Genomic DNA, 20404 nt, shown 5'->3' with positions numbered 1-20404 from the left:
CAGAATCAATTACAAATTTTAATCCCTAAGATCAGATTTGGTTTTTGAGATGGTGAAACCAAGTGGTAAAATCACGTTTGAGGGCATCGAAGGACAACAAGAAATCGTCAATGGTCGGATATATGAAGGATTAATGAGTAATGTTGTGGTGGATTGTGGTTGTGGAACTAAATATGATGATGGGGAGAGAATGGTATGTTGTGATATGTGTGAAGTTTGGCAGCACACACGTTGTGTTCAAGTACCAAATGGTGAAGGAAGATCAAATATATTTCTATGAAAGACATGTGAACAATATATCTTGCACTTCCCCTATATACCATAGTTGATATAAACAAAAAAAATTAGAAAAGGGCAAGAAGCCCTACATATTTTCATAGAATATACCAATATTAGTTCATTGTTGGACTCGTTTATATTGCAAATATCAGCATTAAGATACATTATTATTGAGCATCTGTGTCAGTTCTTACCTTGGTATTGTTAAAGATACAGCATTTCCTGTTCTTATTTACTTCTCTAATAAATAGATAAGAGAAAAATGTACGTTGAAATTCTTCGAGTAGATATTTTTTCGGGTTAATCATAAAATTAAAATCCTTGTGCTTCACATATGCATAGAAATATCATTATTTGCTTGATCTAAGTTCATGTAATTTATTATTTATTAATATTTTCTTTTGGTCAATTGTTGAATAAATCAACTGAAAGAAGAATAGTTTCTCGTACTGTAAACATATAAAGCACCTTCCAAACTCTAACTCGACAATGGTCATTTCACAGAAATAAAAATTTATAAAGGAAGTAAGTAAAAAAGTTGGATCAACGAAGAATATGTGAAACTACCAAGGATAATATCACAGGTTCTCAAACAGTCATATGCGAGTCTATGTGATAAAATAACACACATCTTTACTTTCCTTTATTGAATGAGTTAACTTGGATTTTACAATGGATTACAGAGTAATACTAAACCTGCGGTTTGAAATATATATGAGTGCTGAATTGATGACTCAAAGCACCTAAACGAAATATAACATGATGTGTAGGTATAACTCTCCTTTTAAGATGTCCAGATTTCTAACTAGTACCACATCATTGGCTGCTTAATCCCCCGTAAATAAATTTCACATTTCTGCCTCGAAAATTCTTCTGCGCTACTCCTGATTATGCTGCATGGCAGTTTAATTAATTTTCAAGCTTCGTAAAGCATTCCAACCTCAATGCGCTGCTGGGGTGGCACACCCAAAGCAGGAAGTGCAGGCCGACAATTACTATGTAAAACTTCATAGAATGCAAGCATAATTCTGTCAAACCAACTACAATTCTTACCAACATGAAACCTCGTCTTCCCATGAACATGAACCACGCCTGCAACCTTTGCGTCCTCCAAATCAGAAATTTCTGCCTCATCTGAGGAAATAAGAGCTTCTTCATCTGGACAGTTTCTTATATGATCTCGCAAGACATCAGTGACTTGAGTAACAAAGTCATTTCCTTCAAGACAAAGCGAATCAGCATAGCCATACTGAATGGTACACCTATACACCCCCTTGAGCCGCAGTTTCTTGACAACAATCCTTTCATGTGGGGCAACTTTGGGAACCAACAAATACCTAAGAGTGGTGAAAATTGTAACTTCGTGGAGAGATTTCATATTCTTTATATAATGACCAAGAATCGGCGTCAGCCCATCTTGAATGTTGGTATAGAAGAAGCAAAGTCCTGGAACCCTCTGGACCCCAGGATCTGAAAGCAGCAAATTAAGCTTGTCCAAGTCTATCTTATGTGTTACCTCGTATTCAATCTTTCTCTGTCTTCCATAGAACCAGCCAAACATTATGACAGCAAGGATAAAAGATATGGCAAAGGGAATCCATCCACCTTCTGTTATCTTGGTGAAGACAGCACTCACGTAGACACCTTCCATCACAAAAAATGTGATGAAGTAAAGAGCAGTAAGAACTGGCGGAGTTCTCCATATAATAATCATCACTAGTGTCAGCAAGACAGTGGTAATAAGCATTACCATACTTACAACAACACCTGCGAAAGATTTCATCCGAATTAGTAAATGCAAGAAAATTGTTCAATTGATTACACAAAACAAACAATAAACTAAGCCCTTCTCAATAAATTTGGACCCAGATGCATGTATCCTTTTTCGCCACCAAGCTCTATCCATTACTATATCTGCTGGATTATCCAAAGTTCTAGATTCTTAGCAACCAGAAAAGGGCCTTGTTAGTTTTTTACTCTTTCTCCCTCTTCCTGTTTGTTTCTCCTAGGATTACATCATTCTGAGATATATCCCATGTTCTTTATTTTTTCCCCCGTTTCTTGTTTCATCCCTTTGAGTTAGTAATTCAAATGTTTAACTATGACAATGAAGATAATGAATCATAAAAATGAAAACTTGTTTAAAACTAGATTATAATATTTCTAAGTATAATGGAGCTCGGAAGATCATAGAAATTATAGTTAAAACAGTAACTACAAGTCTCTGAAGTGTAATCATTTCATCTTACCAAATGCATTTCCAATATCTTTTCCATCTCCAAATATCAGTATTACAGCAACACAAAAGATCATGAGAGTGAAATTGACTTCTGGGGAGTAAACTTCTCCTTCTTTGCTAGAGGATGTATGGACCACCTTGACACGAGGAAAATAATCTAGTACCACAGATTGTTTGATCACAGAAAAAGTGGCCGAAATTAAAGACTGACTTGCAACTATTGCTGCCAGTGTGGCTATGGCAAATAAAGGCCAGTACACTGCTGATGGTATAAATTTGTAAAACCCATCACCGTGATCATTTGGATGTCTAATCAAGTAAGCAGTCTGTCCGGCATATGTTAACACCAGTGAAGGATATATGGCAAAGAAAAATGCTATCTGTAGGAAACTTAGATGTTAAGAAAAATAGAACACGTGTACTCACATAAAGCTCAATAGTTATAATTACTCCACCTGGATGGAACTCCGGTTGAAATGACCAAGATCAGCAAACATTGCTTCAGAGCCTGAGTATTAGACAATTATTAAAGTAAAAATCAATAAAACGCCGGGTTGTGACACATTCCTAAATTACACACTTATATTAGGAATAATTTAGACAGTACATATTATTTCATTTGTTGCAATAGTTATTAAGTTTTAGATTTTACTAAAGGTTTTCATTTGTCATTTTTGCTAATTGTGGCTATAATTTAATCCTACATGTAATAGGATTTTAGTGTCCCACTTGTAGTAGGAGGGTTTCTACCACACTTCAAAAAAGCTAAAAGCCACCTCCTTGCTGTGTTCTATGCTTGTTGAAATAACTAACATTCATACAGTTAGAGTCTACAAATTCTTGTCAGCTTGCTTCTCCACGAGCTTGCAATTACTTTTTAGACTCAACGCAGTCAGCATTTGCATAATATTGTGAAGGGTTTCGTCGATCCCCTCGATTCCTTGTTCGAGTTTGTCGAGCTTCCGTTCGTCGTCCATGGTTTGACTGCCACCAGGACCATCGTCATCCATCAAGCAATTTCTTTGCTCTGATACTAATTTTGGTGCGGAAGCGTTATGAAATTCTTATAATAAGAATTATGTTATAAATAAAAATGACATTTGAACAATCATATATATATTAGGCAAAATTATTCCCTACTTATACTACTACTAGGAAATTAATATAAGAAAACTAAAATAAATCTTAATCTAAATGAAATTAGAAATCCTATTCTAAACAAGAAATAAGAATAAAAAAATAAACCTAGTACAACTAGACATCTTATTATAATTATCTAACTTTTGCCCTATTTACAAGATGACTATCCTACATCAGTGTGACTTTGAGTTTTCCTTAGTCTTGCTGTAGCAACCCAAAAATTTTATAGATAAAAATTTATTTATTTTGTATATTATATAAATTCCTATTTTATTTGGGTCTAATAATTAGATTTTCACAGATCAAGATTTAATATATCAATATTGGGCTTATTGGATACATCATATTAAATAATGAATTTTAGGCTCGAGAAAAAGTTAATTTGGATAAGTCCGGCCAAAGATTTCGCAGTTCTAAAAATAGATGTTATTTTAAATTGGTTTAGGATTTGGTGTAGTTGGAACCACTAGTTTCACGTGTAGATATAGGAATTCTACCGTGTAGTTGTAATTGTAGTGGTTGGCCATAATTCTATTTTTGATTTGATAAGTATTAATTATATATATTTTTATCACAATCAAGTACACGAATCACATCATGATTGCTTTATCAAAAAAAAAATTCCCTTTATCCAATTTGATGGTACACGTCTCTTTCATCCCAATTTCACCAAAATTCTATTGTCTTTTTCAACTATAAATACAATGTCAAAAGCCTCATCATTGACTACCAAAAATAACTACAATACATACGGGAAAGAGAGAGAGAGAGAAAGGAAGAGAGAGAGTAGCATTGGAAATAAAGTTTGCATACCTCGAATATTTTAATCACGTATTTTTCAAAGCGGAGAAAAGATTTTGAACGTGCTTCAAATTTTTCTAACGAGGTAAGATACTTAAAGTGCAAGTGATGTTCAATAAAAAAATGCATGGATTGCCAATAGACATTCGTTTTTTTTTTAAAAAAAGAGATGAAATCTTACGGGATTATAAGAGGACTTAAGATGGGTGTGTCGTTTGGCCACCGATATACTCCATAAGATCATATGATATGAATTGTAATTTTTATTAATATATATATGTATATGAAAACTACACGTATCTTACTGGATATTTTTGAATACTCACTCTTACAAATTTTTACAGGTTAGTTCGGATCGATTGGAATTGTGGAAAGGAGGTGACACAGGTGCCAAGTGGATAAAATGAAAAGAAAAAGAAATAAGATTGCCGTTTTTAAATTTACCAATTAGTTTAATTTTGTTCCAAACATGTTATTTGAATTAGTTAGGAGTTTATGTTACGTTTAGATAAAATTTTCATATTTTAAATTTAGATTTATAGATGTTGCAGTTATTTGTTTAATAAAAAATTTTATTTTTATAGTTACGCACTTAAAATAAAGAAAAATAAGTTTTTCGTAACATCTCTGAGTTTATAGAAAATTGGGACGTTACACTTGCACAGTCTATGTTTTGGAGTATTCGACTACTGGGGTTTGAGTACGAGGTACTCTTGAGAAAGTGCTTCCAAAATTCAATGTGGACAAGATTAAATTTGCAGTTCTCCTCTTACGAGTTCCTAAAATGGGAGTTACATGCCAGTAGTCCAGTTCGGCATTCTGGAAGGCATAGAACTATTTTCATTTTCAAAGATATGTTTTATTGTTCTTTTTATGCAAAAGCAATGTTGCTTGTATTGTCTCCTAGTCTTGTACTTGTCGATTAGGAAAGGCCAGGAAACAAAACAAAATAAGAATATATACTCTCCACCTCCTATTCTGCATGTCCCTTGGTGTGATCTTAACCCAGACTTTGTCCTAACCTAGAACTGCTAGAAGCCATGATTTTCTTAACTTTCACAACTCAACACGCCTTCAATCAGGATCTTTTCTGCACACCAATAGAGCAAGCATGTTACTAAATTGTTTTTCAAGGAATTGTCCAGTGATCTAGTTTGCCACCTAACACTAGGTCTACAACAGATGCTAACTTCGTTACCCAGTTTCGTATGTTTCGGTACCTTGAGGAAAGTTTCACCATCTAGACTTGACGTTTTGAATGAATATTTGTATTCTATAACACTATTCGTACACAGTCTAGCAACTGGTGAAAACGATACAGTCCCAAATTATTAGTGTAACTTTAGAACGTAGATGCTATTTTATTTTCTTGTAGTAATTATTGCTCTTCAGTCTTAAGTTCTAAGAAAGTTTTTTATTCGTTATTTACTTTTACTAAAAAAATATTCTAGTAAGTTTCTTATTAATGTTATATTTTTTATTCATAAGACTATTATTGTGCAATAACTCATGCATTACTTACTGAAATTTTCTCTATAGATTTTTCTCTGAGCTCCTCCAATCTTATTCTTCAATTATCCATTCTCCATCAGTATCACTTGCTCATCTAATTTTAGTAATAAAGAATTGGTATAACACCAAAATACAAACCTGGAAAAAGCTTCATCTTTTTGCAAGTAACTCCACATTTTAGATTTAAAATGATTTCATAAATTCATTGAGTATATTTATGATCTACTGTGTTCCAAATTTGTCATTGAATGCAGATAAAGCAAGCATAAATTTCATTAAAAAAAAGGGGGAAGGAAATTTGGAGGGATTCAATTAGATAATCACTCACCTGTAATGCAAAGGACGGTACCACCAAGGGCTAGCCAGCCTTCTTTTCCATTTCTCAAGAAGTAACTGAAGAGGTAATGGGGTGATACAGCCTTAAATATGCTGGGATAATGCTTTATGATGCTATATATTCCCACCATAGGAGTAAAAAAAGTCCATGCTCCCATGATAGGGGAGAAAAGGAAACTCACTCGTGAGGTCCCATACCTCTGGAGCAGGAACAGAAGAATTAGAATAAATGCTGAGAGTGCTTCAACCCACGCTTCAAGTCATAAATGAAAAAGGTTATTAGTTAAATTGACAAAATTATTTTGTTTGTCTACAAATAGGTCTTATTAAGCGTTTTAACTATTTCTGGGGCTTAAGAATAACCATGAAAATTATATGGGTGCATGATACATTAGTTCATACTAGGCCATGCCTGCATTGCTGCACGATACTTACTTTTGCTGACTGAGGGGAAAGGTGCTCTAATACCATCCATTGCTGACAACACTGTTTGGGAGGAGAAAATTATTTAAATCATATGGAGTGAACACCAACAGGTTAAAATAAATCTATCAAGAAAAAATCAGTTAGTATTGTGACTACATTTATGTACACAGGAACAAACCTGATATTGCAGGAGTAAGTATGCCATCACCGATCAACATGCACATTCCCAAAATTGCAATAAAGAGCAACACCCTCCTAGAAACCAAGCTTCTCTCAAAAAATTTACCAAGCCTACTCTGCCTCTCAGATTCCCCAGACAGATTGGTAGATAAGAGGCTTGAATTTGACTCCATCCGTTTGGAGGAAAGAATGCCAATATTTATATTCCTACAAAGTAGCGAGTAAAGGGCGAATGTTCCACCTGGAAAAAGACCAATTTTCCAACATTCAGTGCAACAATATACAGATAAAATAAGTTGTGATATGGTCTTCATGAGTATAATCCAGAATAAGAAAAGATTTGATAGAAAATGACAAAATGTTCAAATTAGGATTTGGGGGTTACATAATAAGCTATCAAACTCAGTTGATTTTTCAAGATCTATAGTACTATTGTTGAGGTGGTTCATCTATCACAAGAAGACAAATTACATGAAACCTGAAATGCCAAGATTCTAAGAAAGACGAATATTCTACCAGGTCACTTTTCTATACTTCAAATTGTGAAACATCCACAACTATTTTCTTGTAAAACATAATGATTTCTTTCTGCTTTTGTGCCCTTGGACCTTCTACATCTATTTTCCCATAAAACTGCCATGTCAAGAGTTGATCAGAATACAGGGCCTGAGACGTTCAAATTTCTACAAAAATTAGAATGATCTAACCATTATCGCCTGATTCACAAGCAATTTTTTGCGTCTTCTAGATAACAAAACTTGGACTCCATAATATTAATAGTCATACTTAAATGTTTTAAAGTTTCTATCCAGTAATTTATTCTTTGCTAAGTGAAGCATGTAAAATTTATCTATCCCTAGGATCTTTCATTTGAACCTATTTTGAACCTCTCTGGAAATACTAATATAAATTCAAATATTACGGACAATATGAGGCGTGTAGTGACATGTCAGTCCACCTCCACACAGATAAGCATATCTCAGTTAAAAAATTATTCCTTACAATTAAGCTCTGGAAATGATATTTTCAATCACCCAAGTAATACTTGAGTTGTTCCTCATTCACTTAAAAAGCATGTTTGGGAGTTGTTTATAATTATTTTAAATTATAAATAGATTGAAATTAGTGGTGAATAAGTGGGTAATAATTGGGAGCCCAACAAAATGAAATATGTTGATAAAAATTGGTCTGACCGATTATAAACAAGTGCCAAACAAGCACTAAATAAAGTTACTGTAATTTACAGCTAGAATGAAGTCTTCTTAATTAACAGGAGGAAAATATCATCCATTCCGTATGTGAAATGAATCTCAGAAGACGTATGTACATATACATATATGTGTGTGTGTGTGTGTGTGTTGGGGGGGGGGTTTAAAAGAATGATAAATTTAGCTCAAAATCTGCTAAAACAGACACTATAGAATGGGAAAAAGAAAAACATAATATGGTACTTTCATGGATATCCAAGATAATAAATGAAATAAATTAATTGCATTGAGCAAAGATCAAAAATCAAGCAATCAACTAAGAAAGAAGACGTAATAAGCAGGTTATTATAGCAATCAAAAGCCGTGGGCTCAAGCCTTACCACCACTTCACAATGCATTCTTAATAAAATTTCATATGTTCGTCAGGGACAGATTGATGAGATAAGTAATACATTTCTCCCTTCAATCACTGTAAACGTTTCAATGAGGTGGTCTTTCAAGTATAAATGAAAGAAAGACATCATTGGTATAGGTCTCTCCACCAGCCGTTCATAAGAATGCAATGTGTGACCATTTGAATAAAATTTGGCCTTCACGCTATGAGTATTTTGAAGATATAAACATAAATATATAATTCCTCTCCATCCTATCTGTTTAAACTTTTAAATGGGTTGTCATTCAATATCATAAACTAGTATGTAAATGAATACCAAACACAGAAGACGGTTGAAAACCACTGCCATTCCTCTCAATTGAGAAAATTAGTCAGCGTGTCACAACTACTTCTTAAAAAGCTAGGGGTGTCCCTAAATAAAAATAGCTTCTAGGAAGTACTCCATAGGTGATGGTTCACTTTTACCCATTACAGAGTTGATGTGGTTTGATTATTTTTTTGTTTATCTTGTCTCTCTCATAGAGAAGTTCTTCCCTTTGAATTTGATGTAGAGCATGCTTGGCTTTGCTTAAAAGTATGTCAAATTTACTTTCAAATTACTTATTTTGCCAAACGTAATTTTCAAAATTAACTTTTTACTAACAAAGTGTATTGTCTAGAAGTGTATTTTCGCTTACTTTCTATAGAACTAACTTTTAGACATTGTCAAACATGCTCTTAATCTTGAAACTTTAGAAGTTACTAGAAATAAAGAAGATATATAGCTCCTCGTATACCTTCACCCTGATCATCGGCTTTGAGAGCAATGGTAGCATATTTGACAACACCAATCAAGCTAAGAGTCCAGAACATTATGCTATATATTCCCAAGTAATCATCTTCAGTGGGAGATTTCAATGGCATTGATGGATAGACATAAAGTGGTGATGTAACCAGCCCGCCAAAGACAACACCTAACGTCTTGAAAGCAAGTACAAGATTTTCTTTTTGTCCAATTACCTAAAGTTGGAGAAAAAGATTTTAACAAGAAAATAATTAGAGAGAACGAAAAAAGACAATGCATTTATCATAATAGATAATTAAATTTATAAAAATGACTACTTTTCAGCAAGGGATGTACAAAAATTCTTCTAAAAAACTGCAATGGAGTCAGAGAATTGGGAATAATATAAATCCCATCTAAAGATAAAAATGGGTAACAGAAAAGACAAAAATAAAGCAAACAGATTAAATGTATTATGAAATCTATAGTGTAAAGCAAGTACTTTCCTACTCGGCTTCTCTAGCCAGGAACCTCACAAGTCGCTCCTGGAAAAGGGAAGTTGACAAGGGAGAGAAATAATTGGTGACATCATTTTAGGATGTTCAATTGTTACAGAGCCGTGCTCCCAATCCTGAAATGTATTTCTTTTCTTCAATACTTTGTACACAAAAGCTTAGTTGTTTCCATTTTTATGAACTTATTCAACAGCTGCAACACGCTTCTTTGATGAATGCCAATTGCTTGTATCACTATCGTCTTCACCGTAATTATTTTCTGTATTTGCTACTGAAGTCACTATTTTTCCTCCTTCACATTTAGTTTCATGGCAAATAGGACTCCATTCTATCGCACATGAACAATAATATAGATGCTAAAGAATGAAGTCTTGTCTCCGATTTTTTCAAGACTTCTTTCTTCCTCTACATGAATTGATGATTAATTCTATTCTGTTCACAAACAAATGTACATGAATTGATTATTAACTTCAATTGATTCACAATAACGTATTAAAGTTTTATGATTAAAAGATGTAAAGAAAAAAGCGTAAACTTTGACAATTCTCAAACGTAGTAGTTGTCCAAATTCAACAAGAGTTTAAGTCATAAAAATTAAAATAGATGACCACTGATGCATAAAGAAAGTATTATGCTATATGATTCTACTTATAATTATCGAGAGTATCTGAACTTTTGAGCCACTTAAATATTTCATGTTACCATGCTATGAGAAAGAGTGTTTTCTCAAGTATAAAATACGCATGCTTTCTATATGTTTGCATTGCATTCCTCCGTTTAAAATACAGGCTGCATTTCAGAGCTCCATAGATATTTTGACAAAATGTATACTCAATTAATCAAAAATCTTAAGCCAACGCACATTTATAGAAATGAGAGGAAGCACATGCATGTGTATATGACCATATGAACTTGCTCAGGCACACATAAAAGTGCACAGAGAGAGAGAGAGAACAAAAAAGAAGACTGATTGACTTTCTAACAAGAATAGCATAATTACTCCTTACTTTCTTAAAAAGCATTCTGTAATATTTAGAGCTCCAGAAAGCTTTTACCAGAGGCCTCACCTCGATGTTTAACAGTGAAAAGATTGCCTCAAGCCATATCCCTTGCTTTATTTATATAAGTCCTACAAATAGTCCTAAAATGGGCACATAATTGTAAAGAATCCTAAGATATTAAATAATTTAGTTGGCAATATATCTAAGAATAACATAATTAAATTCACTAATAATCAAAAAACAAATATTGGATAGTGAAAACGTGTTCTGTCTACTAAAATGATAAAAATTCAATTATTTCAAAAGGACAACTACAAGTTTGACTCCTCAGACATCAGCAGATTTTCCAAAAAGTGCTTAACTTCGATATTGATAAATTTAGAAACGCGTTTTCTTTTCTTTATTTTTTCTAATTTGGTAATGCTACATTAGAAAGACACTTTTTCTTGTTTTTTCTTTCTTAAATTGTAAACATCTTCCATAATTTTATTGTATTGAATACCTCTAGCAAAGATCTCAAGGTATAAGGGTAGAAGATAAGACGTTCCTGGGACATGTTACATAATTTTGTTGTCTGACATGAGACACACAAAAAACAAGAGACACAAGGTAGTGTACCCATTATCAATCCAAATACAGCATGTATGTTTTATAGTTTCTTCCTTGTAGACGCAACTAGTTACCCACATACTGTTGAGAATCATAAACAGTTATTTAAATTATACGCAAATACTACTCAAAAAAAAAAGGGGGTAGTACATGAAAATCTTGGAGAGAAGAAAAAGATAAAAACAAGCTCTACCCAAATTTCTACATAAGTAACTTCAACTTTATTAGAAATATATGTAGAGAAATGGAGTTATATGATTGGGGATGCAATCACTTTTCCATCTCCATCGGGTAAAGAGATCAATCACCAAAAGTGGTAGATGGGAGAGGTACATATATACTTATATCCCCAAAATCAGGCCAAGGAAAACACCCCAAGCTTATCCGTTTGGTACTTCAATATTACGAAAGATACTTTTCTTATTTTTTCTGAACTTCTAAACATGTCAAATAATTTTAACTTGTTGTATAAAAGTACCCAAAATAAGTAGAATTAATCTAGTGGTATGAGTTGTACCTAAGTGTGTACACCCCCCTCACATGGGGTGTGAGGTCCACCGAATAAGTATTTTTTATTTGGGTGGATCTCACACTCTATGTGAGAGGGGTGTACACGTTTAGGTACACCCCTATGTATCACTAGTACCATCGAAATAAGTATGAGCCACAAGGTAGTTTAACATTTATCTATCTAATTACTGCAAGTATGTTCTATAGTTTCTTCTTTGTAGGGGCTACTAGTTATCAACTTATTGTCTCTAGAACCATATACAGTTACTTAAGTTATATGTAAATACTACTAAAAAATAGTACATGAAAGTCTTGGAGAGAGAGAGAGCTACTAACCCGAATTACTAAGTACCAATCTTTAATTTTATAAGCAAGTAATTAAAAACTGTAACTTTTCGCAAATCCAAAATTGAAGATGGCATCGTCTAGGGAGATGCAACAAATTTTTCCAAAGTTATAGGTTATAAAATAGCCGTAATCTATCTGAATCCACACACAAACACTATATGTTTGGACCTTTCCAAATCCCTTGCAAGATCGGCCCACTTCATGTCAATATGTTAAAACAACTAATGCATGACCATTATCAGTGTAATCATGCTTTCACAAAACACACATAAAATTGAAGAAAGATACTGAGAGGAGAAGAAATTAATATATAGTAAGTACTCTGTTGTCCAATGGAGAAGACGCCATTGAATGATTAACATCAAGAAGGTGATTCTCAGCAGCGACTGTTCCACTCCCATTAACGAGGACCACCACATCCGCTGCGGTTGCCAACTCATTATCTGATTGTTGTCGATCCATTTATGAGAATGACGTGACTCTCTTTCTCCTCCGCTTGTGAATTTTTCACCGACTCGCCCAGTATCTCTCTGAAAGTTTTGGGCGGAGAAAGGGCGGGGAAAGGGGGTAGAAGTAGGCAGAGAATCCTTGTTTCGATAAAAGTCTGCTCAGTACGAGGGAACTACTGAGTATGGATGGCTCATATAACGATTTGGAAAAGTCTTTTGCTGACAGTCAAAGAATAGGAGTCAACGGGTCCCTTAGTTAAAAATCCTTTTTTTAAATTTGATTACTAAACCTTCCAGGACTCAATGGGTCCCTTAGTTAAAAATTCTTTTTAAAATCTTCCAACATAATCATTCAATTTTGGCCCCAAGTAGCAATCAAGAGCAAGGTTTTAATCCAAATTAAAATCATCATTCAATTCTAATCACAAATTTCTACTGAATCTAAAAATTTTTAACCGCACATTTTATCTATTTTTATCAAAATTTACTGAAAATTTGATTTTAATCTTCACCAAACATGAGCTTAAATTTTGTTACATATTGATCGTTGAATTTTAATTTGTTCCGCACTAATCACTTAACTATAAAATTGGTTTGCAATGATTAATATGCTCTTGTTTGAGCCTCGTTCTTCTGAAAAATATATTTTTAAACAGTATTTTAGCATCATTTCAACTCGCTTCAATAAAATAATATTACACATAAATTCAAAATTTTTTCTTATTTTTAATCACACATTTCTCATCAATACACGATTCAAAAATGCATTTTCCCCCTAAAATGTGGCTCAAACAAGGGCTATATTAGCCTCTACGTAACTCAGAAATCCTCTAACTAGATTTTAGAAATTCAAATAGTTTTAAAACAGTCCCCTCTTCTGTCTTCATTATAGCAAAATGTATGTTCGACGCCTCAAATTTAACATTTATGTTTTAAAAATTTGACTAAAGTTCAAGTGTTATTTTTTATCTAGCAAAATTAGTTCAAGAGACCACAAGGGAAAAGGGAAAATGGGAAGAAAACTTGAATAATACTCTCTCTCATATTCTATGTGTTTAAACCTCTAAAGATGTCACGTAGTTTTAACTTGACGTAAAATACAACAATGCAAAAGCATGAGCGACAAGATAGTTTAGCATTTGTCAATCTAAACAATGCAAAAGCATGAGCGACAAGATAGTTTAGCATTTGTCAATCTAAACAATGCATGTATCTTCTTTAATTGGAAAATAAAAAGTATGTGAGATGCATTTAATTAAACTTATTATATATTGCAATAATTTAGTGAAGAAGGGGAAGGAACACGTAGGGAGGGAGGATTGGTAAGAGGAGGAGGACGGAAACGTAATACACCGCAATTTTAAGTTTTCGGATAACAATAATATTATTTTAATAATTAAAAAAATAATTTAGTGTAATGTTATATCAAATTTTGGTAATATTCGGAATTATTGTTCTTTTCATCAAATTTCAAGCTTTTCTTTTATAAATTTCACTGAAAAATATAATGAGGAAATACAAAATACAAAGCCAAGCTCTCTCTTTTCTTTTCTTTTTTATCATGGACAGCAAAATTTTAAAATTCAATATATGTGAGTTTTTTCTATTCAATTTCTTGATTTTGATCCTTTTAAAAATATAAAATAACCATCTAAGTTGAAAAAACCGTTTTCTTAAAGGGGAATTTGGCCCAATATCTAACTTAACAATGTATTTGGTTAAATAGTCTTTGACCAATAATAAAAACAAATAGGAAAATATATTTTAGTTGGCAAAATGACAAAATTCTCCTTTAGCTTTTCTCATTTTATCCTGTCATTTTTCCTCTAAATTCACCTTAAAACCCTTTTTTTTTTTTTAAATAACGTCTTCTTCTTCCTATTTTCATCTTCTTCAATTTTTTTTCATCAAAATTACAATCACATATTTCTTTCTCTTCAATCACCATTCTTGCTACCCTAAAATTATGTTCTTTGTTATATTCTTCACTTATTTTGAGTATCTTTTGAGTGAAGAAAGATATTCTTAGAAATCGCATCTATGTTGTATTTTTATTATTAAACATTATTTAGTTGGTATTGTTTTTGTATTTAGTATTTTTTTTTTTTTGTGTTATATGCAATCATTGGATGTAATAGCACTCCAGTTGCTATACGAGATACAAAACACCACTCCAGTCGTTATTTGCAAAAGAAAAAATGACACTACAGTCGTTATTTGCTGTAGTTTGATTTTTTCATTAAAATGACCTTTAATAATGGATTCGCTAACGTATATAATACAAAAAGATTAACTAGTCACAAAAAACGATTGAAATGACATATTTTATATTATTGAAATGGTAAAAGCAAAAGTCATCACACTCATATGTGTCGATTAAATTAATGAACATATCAATCAACTTTTATATGTGTCATGTACATATTACAATATAAATAAGTTTCACTTATTATTTTTAGGGAACAAACGGACCGTAACCGCTTATATTTGTATTTATGCACATAACAACATAAGTGTCGTTTTCATGTCCAGTAACAACACTTGTGTCGTTCCAGAAGTTTCACATATATCGATTTTTTCAACAAAATAACATTCAATAATGAACTCCCTAACGTATGTTACTGACATGAAAATGTTTATGCTTTATTAGGGTCCAATGTTTGAAATCATTGTGCTGAAATAAAATCAAAATATAGGAGAAATCAATAGAACGAGACAGGAGCCGTTACTGAAATGAAACGATCATTCCGTGTTCTATCTATAAATATGAGTTGAGAAATATGCTCTTTATTGTCAGTCTAACCTTCCAATGATGGCACAGCTGCCGTTATGATTGTAAATTTACTTGTTTATGAGAACGACACTTGTGCCGCTACTAAGATGAGAACGTCTATAAGAACTTTAACGCTATCATTATGCTTGTAAATATACTTGTCTATGAAAATGGCACTTGTGTCGTTGCTGAGATGAAAAGTCTTTGAGAATGGTATTAACGTCATTACTGGAATATAAAGTTCTAAGAGAACGGCATAAGTGATGTTACCAAAATATAAACTTCTATTATTACTGTGAGAACAACATAACTTAAGGTGTTCAATTCGAAAGGTTATAGCTTTGGAAACAAACGAAAATAAATGAGAAATCAATACAACAGCTCAAGTGTCGTTACTGATAATAAATTGGTACTTGTGCCATTCTATCTAAAATTACGAGTTTAAGCAGCCAGAACTGTCCTTGAGTCAAAAAATTATAGGTTGAACTCAATTAAGTTGCAAGGTGGACCTCAAATTTTAAAAAATTAAGAGATATGCTTATTATTTTTATTTTGTTGAAAATAATAGAATCACTTGTACTTTCAATAACTTTATATCAAATAATTTACATCATTTCAATCGTTCTTTGTCACGTGATTTATTTTTCTCGCGTACTTTATAAATTCAATGCTTGAGGATGAAATGTCATTGAAAACGACACTTGTGTTGTTATTGAAATGAAAAGTTCTAAAAGAACGGAACAAGTGTTGCTTAGAGGATGAAAATGTAATTAAGAACGGCACTTCTGCCGTTTTTGAGATCAAAAGTTCTAAAAGAACGATATAAGTGCCGTTATCGAAATATAATTTCTCCATGAGAACGGCACTTGTGCTGTTATTGGAAAGAAAACTACACTTGTGTCGTTCTATCTATAAACACAAGTATAGATAACCTCGAAACTCATTTCAACTGCAAGATGGATATGTCGTTTACAAAAATTGAGAGATGTACTCAATAATTATATTTTCTACGAACCAATACAATGACTTATGATTTCACTAACTTGATATCGTATAACTTATGTCAATTCAACTGTTCTTTGTTACGTGATCAACCTTTCTAACGTTCTTAAATTAGGAGATCCATGTTTGAGGTCGCTGCATTGGAAAAAAAGCAAAATATTTGAAAAATCAACAAAACGACGCAAGAGCTGTTAAACAACACTTGTATCGTTCTGTCTATAAATACAAGTATACGTAGCCACGACCCGTTCATACCCCGAGAATCAATAAGTTGGACTTATTTCAATTGCAATATGAACATTCCGTTTACAAAAGTTGAAAGATTTGCTCACTGATTATATTTTATAACGAATTAATACAATGACTTGTGATTTCACCAACTCAATGTTGTATAATCTGTGTCAATTCAACCATTCTTTGTCACGTGATCAACCTTTCTAACTTTCTTAAGTTAGGAAATCCATGTTTGAGGTCGCTGTGTTGAAAAAGAAGCAATTTTTTTGAGAAATCAACAGAACGACACAAGAGCAGTTAAATTACACTTGTGTCGTTCTATCTATAAACACGATTATATGTAGCCACGACTCATCCATGCCCCGAGAATCAATAAGTTGAACTCATTTTAATTGCAATATGAACATTCCCTTTACAAAAGTTGAGAGATGTGCTCATTGATTATATTTTCTACCGAATCAATACAATGACCTGTGATTTCACCAACTGAGTGTCATATAATCTATGTTAATTCAACCGTTCTTGGTTACGTGATCAATCTTTTTAACTTTCTTAAGTTAGGGGATTCATGTTTGAGTTCGCTGCGTTGAAAAAGAAGTAAAATATTTGAAAAATCAACAGAATGACAAAAGAGCTATTAAACGACACTTGTGTCGTTCTGTCTATAAATACGGTTATACGTAGCCACAACACATCCATACCCCGAGTATCAATAAGTTGAACTCATTTCAATTGTAATATGAACATTCCGTTTACAAAAGTTGAAAGATGAGATGTGTTCATTGATTATATTTTCTACCGAATCAATACAATGACTTGTGATTTATTCAACTCAATGTATATAATCTATGTCAATTCAACTGTTCTTTGTCACGTGATCAACATTTTTAACCTTTTAAAATTAGGGGATCCATGTTTGAGGTCGCTGCGTTGAAAAAGAAACAAAATATTTGAAAAATCAACAGAACGACATAAGAGCTATTAAACGACACTTGTGTCGTTCTGTCTATAAATACGATTATACGTAGCCACGACCCATCCATGCCTTAAGACTCAATAAATTGAACGCATTTCAATTGCAATATGAACATTTCGTTTACAAAAGTTGAAAGATGTGCTCATTGATTATATTTTCTAACGAATCAATACAACGACTTGTGATTTCACCAACTCAATATCGCATAATCTATGTCAATTCAATCATTCTTTGTCACGTGATCAATCTTTCTAACTTTCTTAAGTTAGGGGATCCATATTTGAGGTCGCTACCTTGGGAAAAGAAGGAAAATATTTGAGAAATCAACAAAACGACACAATAGCTGTTAAACGACACTTGACACAAGAATACGTAGCCACAACTCATCCATGCTTAAAGAACGAATAAGTTAAACTCATTTAAATTGTAAGATGGACATGATATTTACAAAAGTTGAGAGATATACTAATTAATTATAGGATTATACTACTTCAACATAATAGACACCATAATGATGTTCATAATGCCCAAGTGGCGCCCCCCTATTGGAGGAGGCGCCGGTCCCACAAGCGCCCCCTCCAATAGAGAGGCGTCACTTGGGCATCATGGACACCATTATGGTGTCCATTATGTACCCCAAACATCACCCTTAATTATATTATAATGAACTAGTAGAATAACTTATGTTTTTATCAACTCAATATCATATGATCCAATCATTTAAATCATTCTTTTTCATGTGATTAACGTTTCTATCTTGCGCACGTTAGTGAGTCTAATACTTGAAGTTTTGAGTTAAAAATAAATCAAAATATAGAAGAACTCAACAGAATGACACATGTGTCATTACTGAGAAGAAAACGATCCATGGGTCGTTCTATTTGGAAACACGATTATAAAACGGCCACGTCCTATTCACGACTCCAAGGACCAATAAGTTGAACTCATTTAAGTTGTAAGATGAGATGAGATGATATGTACAAAAGCCTAGAGATATGCTTATTATTTATATTTTAATTAATCGGTAGAATATCTTTTACTTTCACTAATTCGATATTACATAATCTATGTCATTTCAATCGTTCTTTATCATGTGAATAACTTTTTCATTTTATTTATGTTTGATGGTCCAATGCTTAATGTCTTTGTCTTGAAAATAAATTAAAATATTGGAGAATTCAACGGAACGACATAAGTTCCTTTATTGAGAAAAAATGATCCTTGTATCGTTCTATTTGTAAAAACGAATACAAGCGGTCACGCTTCATTCGTGTCTCAATAAATAATAAGTGAAACTTGTTTACATTATAATATGTACATGAAATGTACATAGATTAAGTAATATGTTCATTAACTTAATCAACGCATATGGGTAGGATGACTTGTGCTTTCACCATTTCAATAATATAAAAGCTATGTCATTTCAACCGTTCTTTATAATATTGTCAACATTTCTATGTTACATACATTATGGACTCTGTTATTAGAAGTTATTTAAATTGAAAATGATTAAATATAGGTAAAAACTTTTAAACGGTACAAGTGTCGTTACTGGACATGAAAACGACACGTGTAGTTACATGTGTAAACATGACTATAAGTAGTTATGATCCATACATGTCCCTAAAAAATAATAAGTTGGACTTATTTATATTGTAATATACACATGACATGTACAAAAGTTGATAGATATGCTCATTAATTTAATCGACACATATGAGTAGGACAACTTATGATTTCACCATCTCGATAATATAAAAACTATGTCATTTCAATATTTCTTTGTGACATGGTCAAATTTTCTGTGTTATTTACGTCAATAGTTCATTATTAGAGATTGTTTCGTTGAAAAAAATCAAATCACAGTAGATAACGACTGTAGTGCCGTTTTACGCAGCGAAAAGCGACTGGAGTGATGTCTTACATTTTGGATAACAGCTGGAATGTCATTACCATCCAACAGAAAGAAAAAAAAAACTAAGTATAAAAACAACACCCACTTAAATATTATTCAATAATAAATATACAATTTATATTAAATTTTTAAAATTATATTTCTTCTTTCTTCAAATCTAAATGGGATCTTTTAATATAGATAATAAATGTTTAACCGATTTCCAAATAGGTGAAGAATATAATGACGAATAGGATTTTAGAGTAGCAGGAATGGTTGAAGAGAAGAAATCGGGTTAATGTGAATTTGAGGACCAAAAATTGAATTGAAGAATTTAATTGGATTGATAAGGGTGTTAAGGTTTTTTCTAATAATGAGGACATTTATGACATTTAACCTTATTTGTTTATTGTGTTTAATAGTTGAATGTTATTTGTTCAAAAAACATTAAAAGGAGGTTATATAACCAATAACATTATTTGACTACACTTTTTAACAAATTCCCCCTTTCTTAAAGTGTTAACATCATCTAGGGCCTTTATAGTTTATAGTCTAACTTGTGTAAATTTTCCTATTTATTTCTTGCATTTTCTATTTTATGAAAAATAATGGAAAATAGATAGAATAAATAATGAAAATTAGGATTGCACAAAAAAATCGTGAAACCACAAACAAAACTGAAACCATTGAGTTGAAACAATTGGTTTGGTTCCACATGGACCTGTGGTTTTTCTCCCTCGAACCGAATCAAACCGTTTCAAAATGGTTTGGTTTAAATTTTGATTTTCAAAGATCGCACAAAATCGAACCAAACC

General features: G+C 32.5%; 1 protein-coding gene across 2 annotated transcripts; it reads right to left on the bottom strand.

Annotated features, from left to right (window-relative positions):
* Window positions 1–838: 838 nt before the first annotated feature.
* On the bottom strand, window positions 839–12901 carry LOC111399178 (probable potassium transporter 17). Of its 2 annotated transcripts, XM_023026448.1 has the most exons (9): window positions 12583–12901; window positions 9292–9514; window positions 6912–7154; window positions 6743–6793; window positions 6506–6560; window positions 6300–6364; window positions 2974–3026; window positions 2529–2898; window positions 839–2046 (listed from the first exon to the last, which is right to left on the bottom strand). In XM_023026448.1, exons 1-9 carry the CDS (start codon window positions 12721–12723, stop codon window positions 1196–1198), a joined length of 2052 nt encoding a protein of 683 aa, XP_022882216.1. In that variant the 5' UTR covers window positions 12724–12901; the 3' UTR covers window positions 839–1195. The 2 variants fall into 2 exon arrangements, with proteins under 2 accessions (XP_022882216.1, XP_022882215.1); XM_023026447.1 differs by having other exon boundaries at window positions 6300–6560.
* Between the last annotated feature and the right edge of the window lie 7503 nt (window positions 12902–20404).

Source organism: Olea europaea, chromosome 8 (genome assembly GCF_002742605.1).
Source record: "Olea europaea var. sylvestris chromosome 8, O_europaea_v1, whole genome shotgun sequence".
Taxonomy (NCBI): Eukaryota; Viridiplantae; Streptophyta; class Magnoliopsida; order Lamiales; family Oleaceae; genus Olea; species Olea europaea.
Note: the sequence above shows the minus strand (reverse complement) of the source record. Positions and strands in the feature narration are given on the sequence as shown.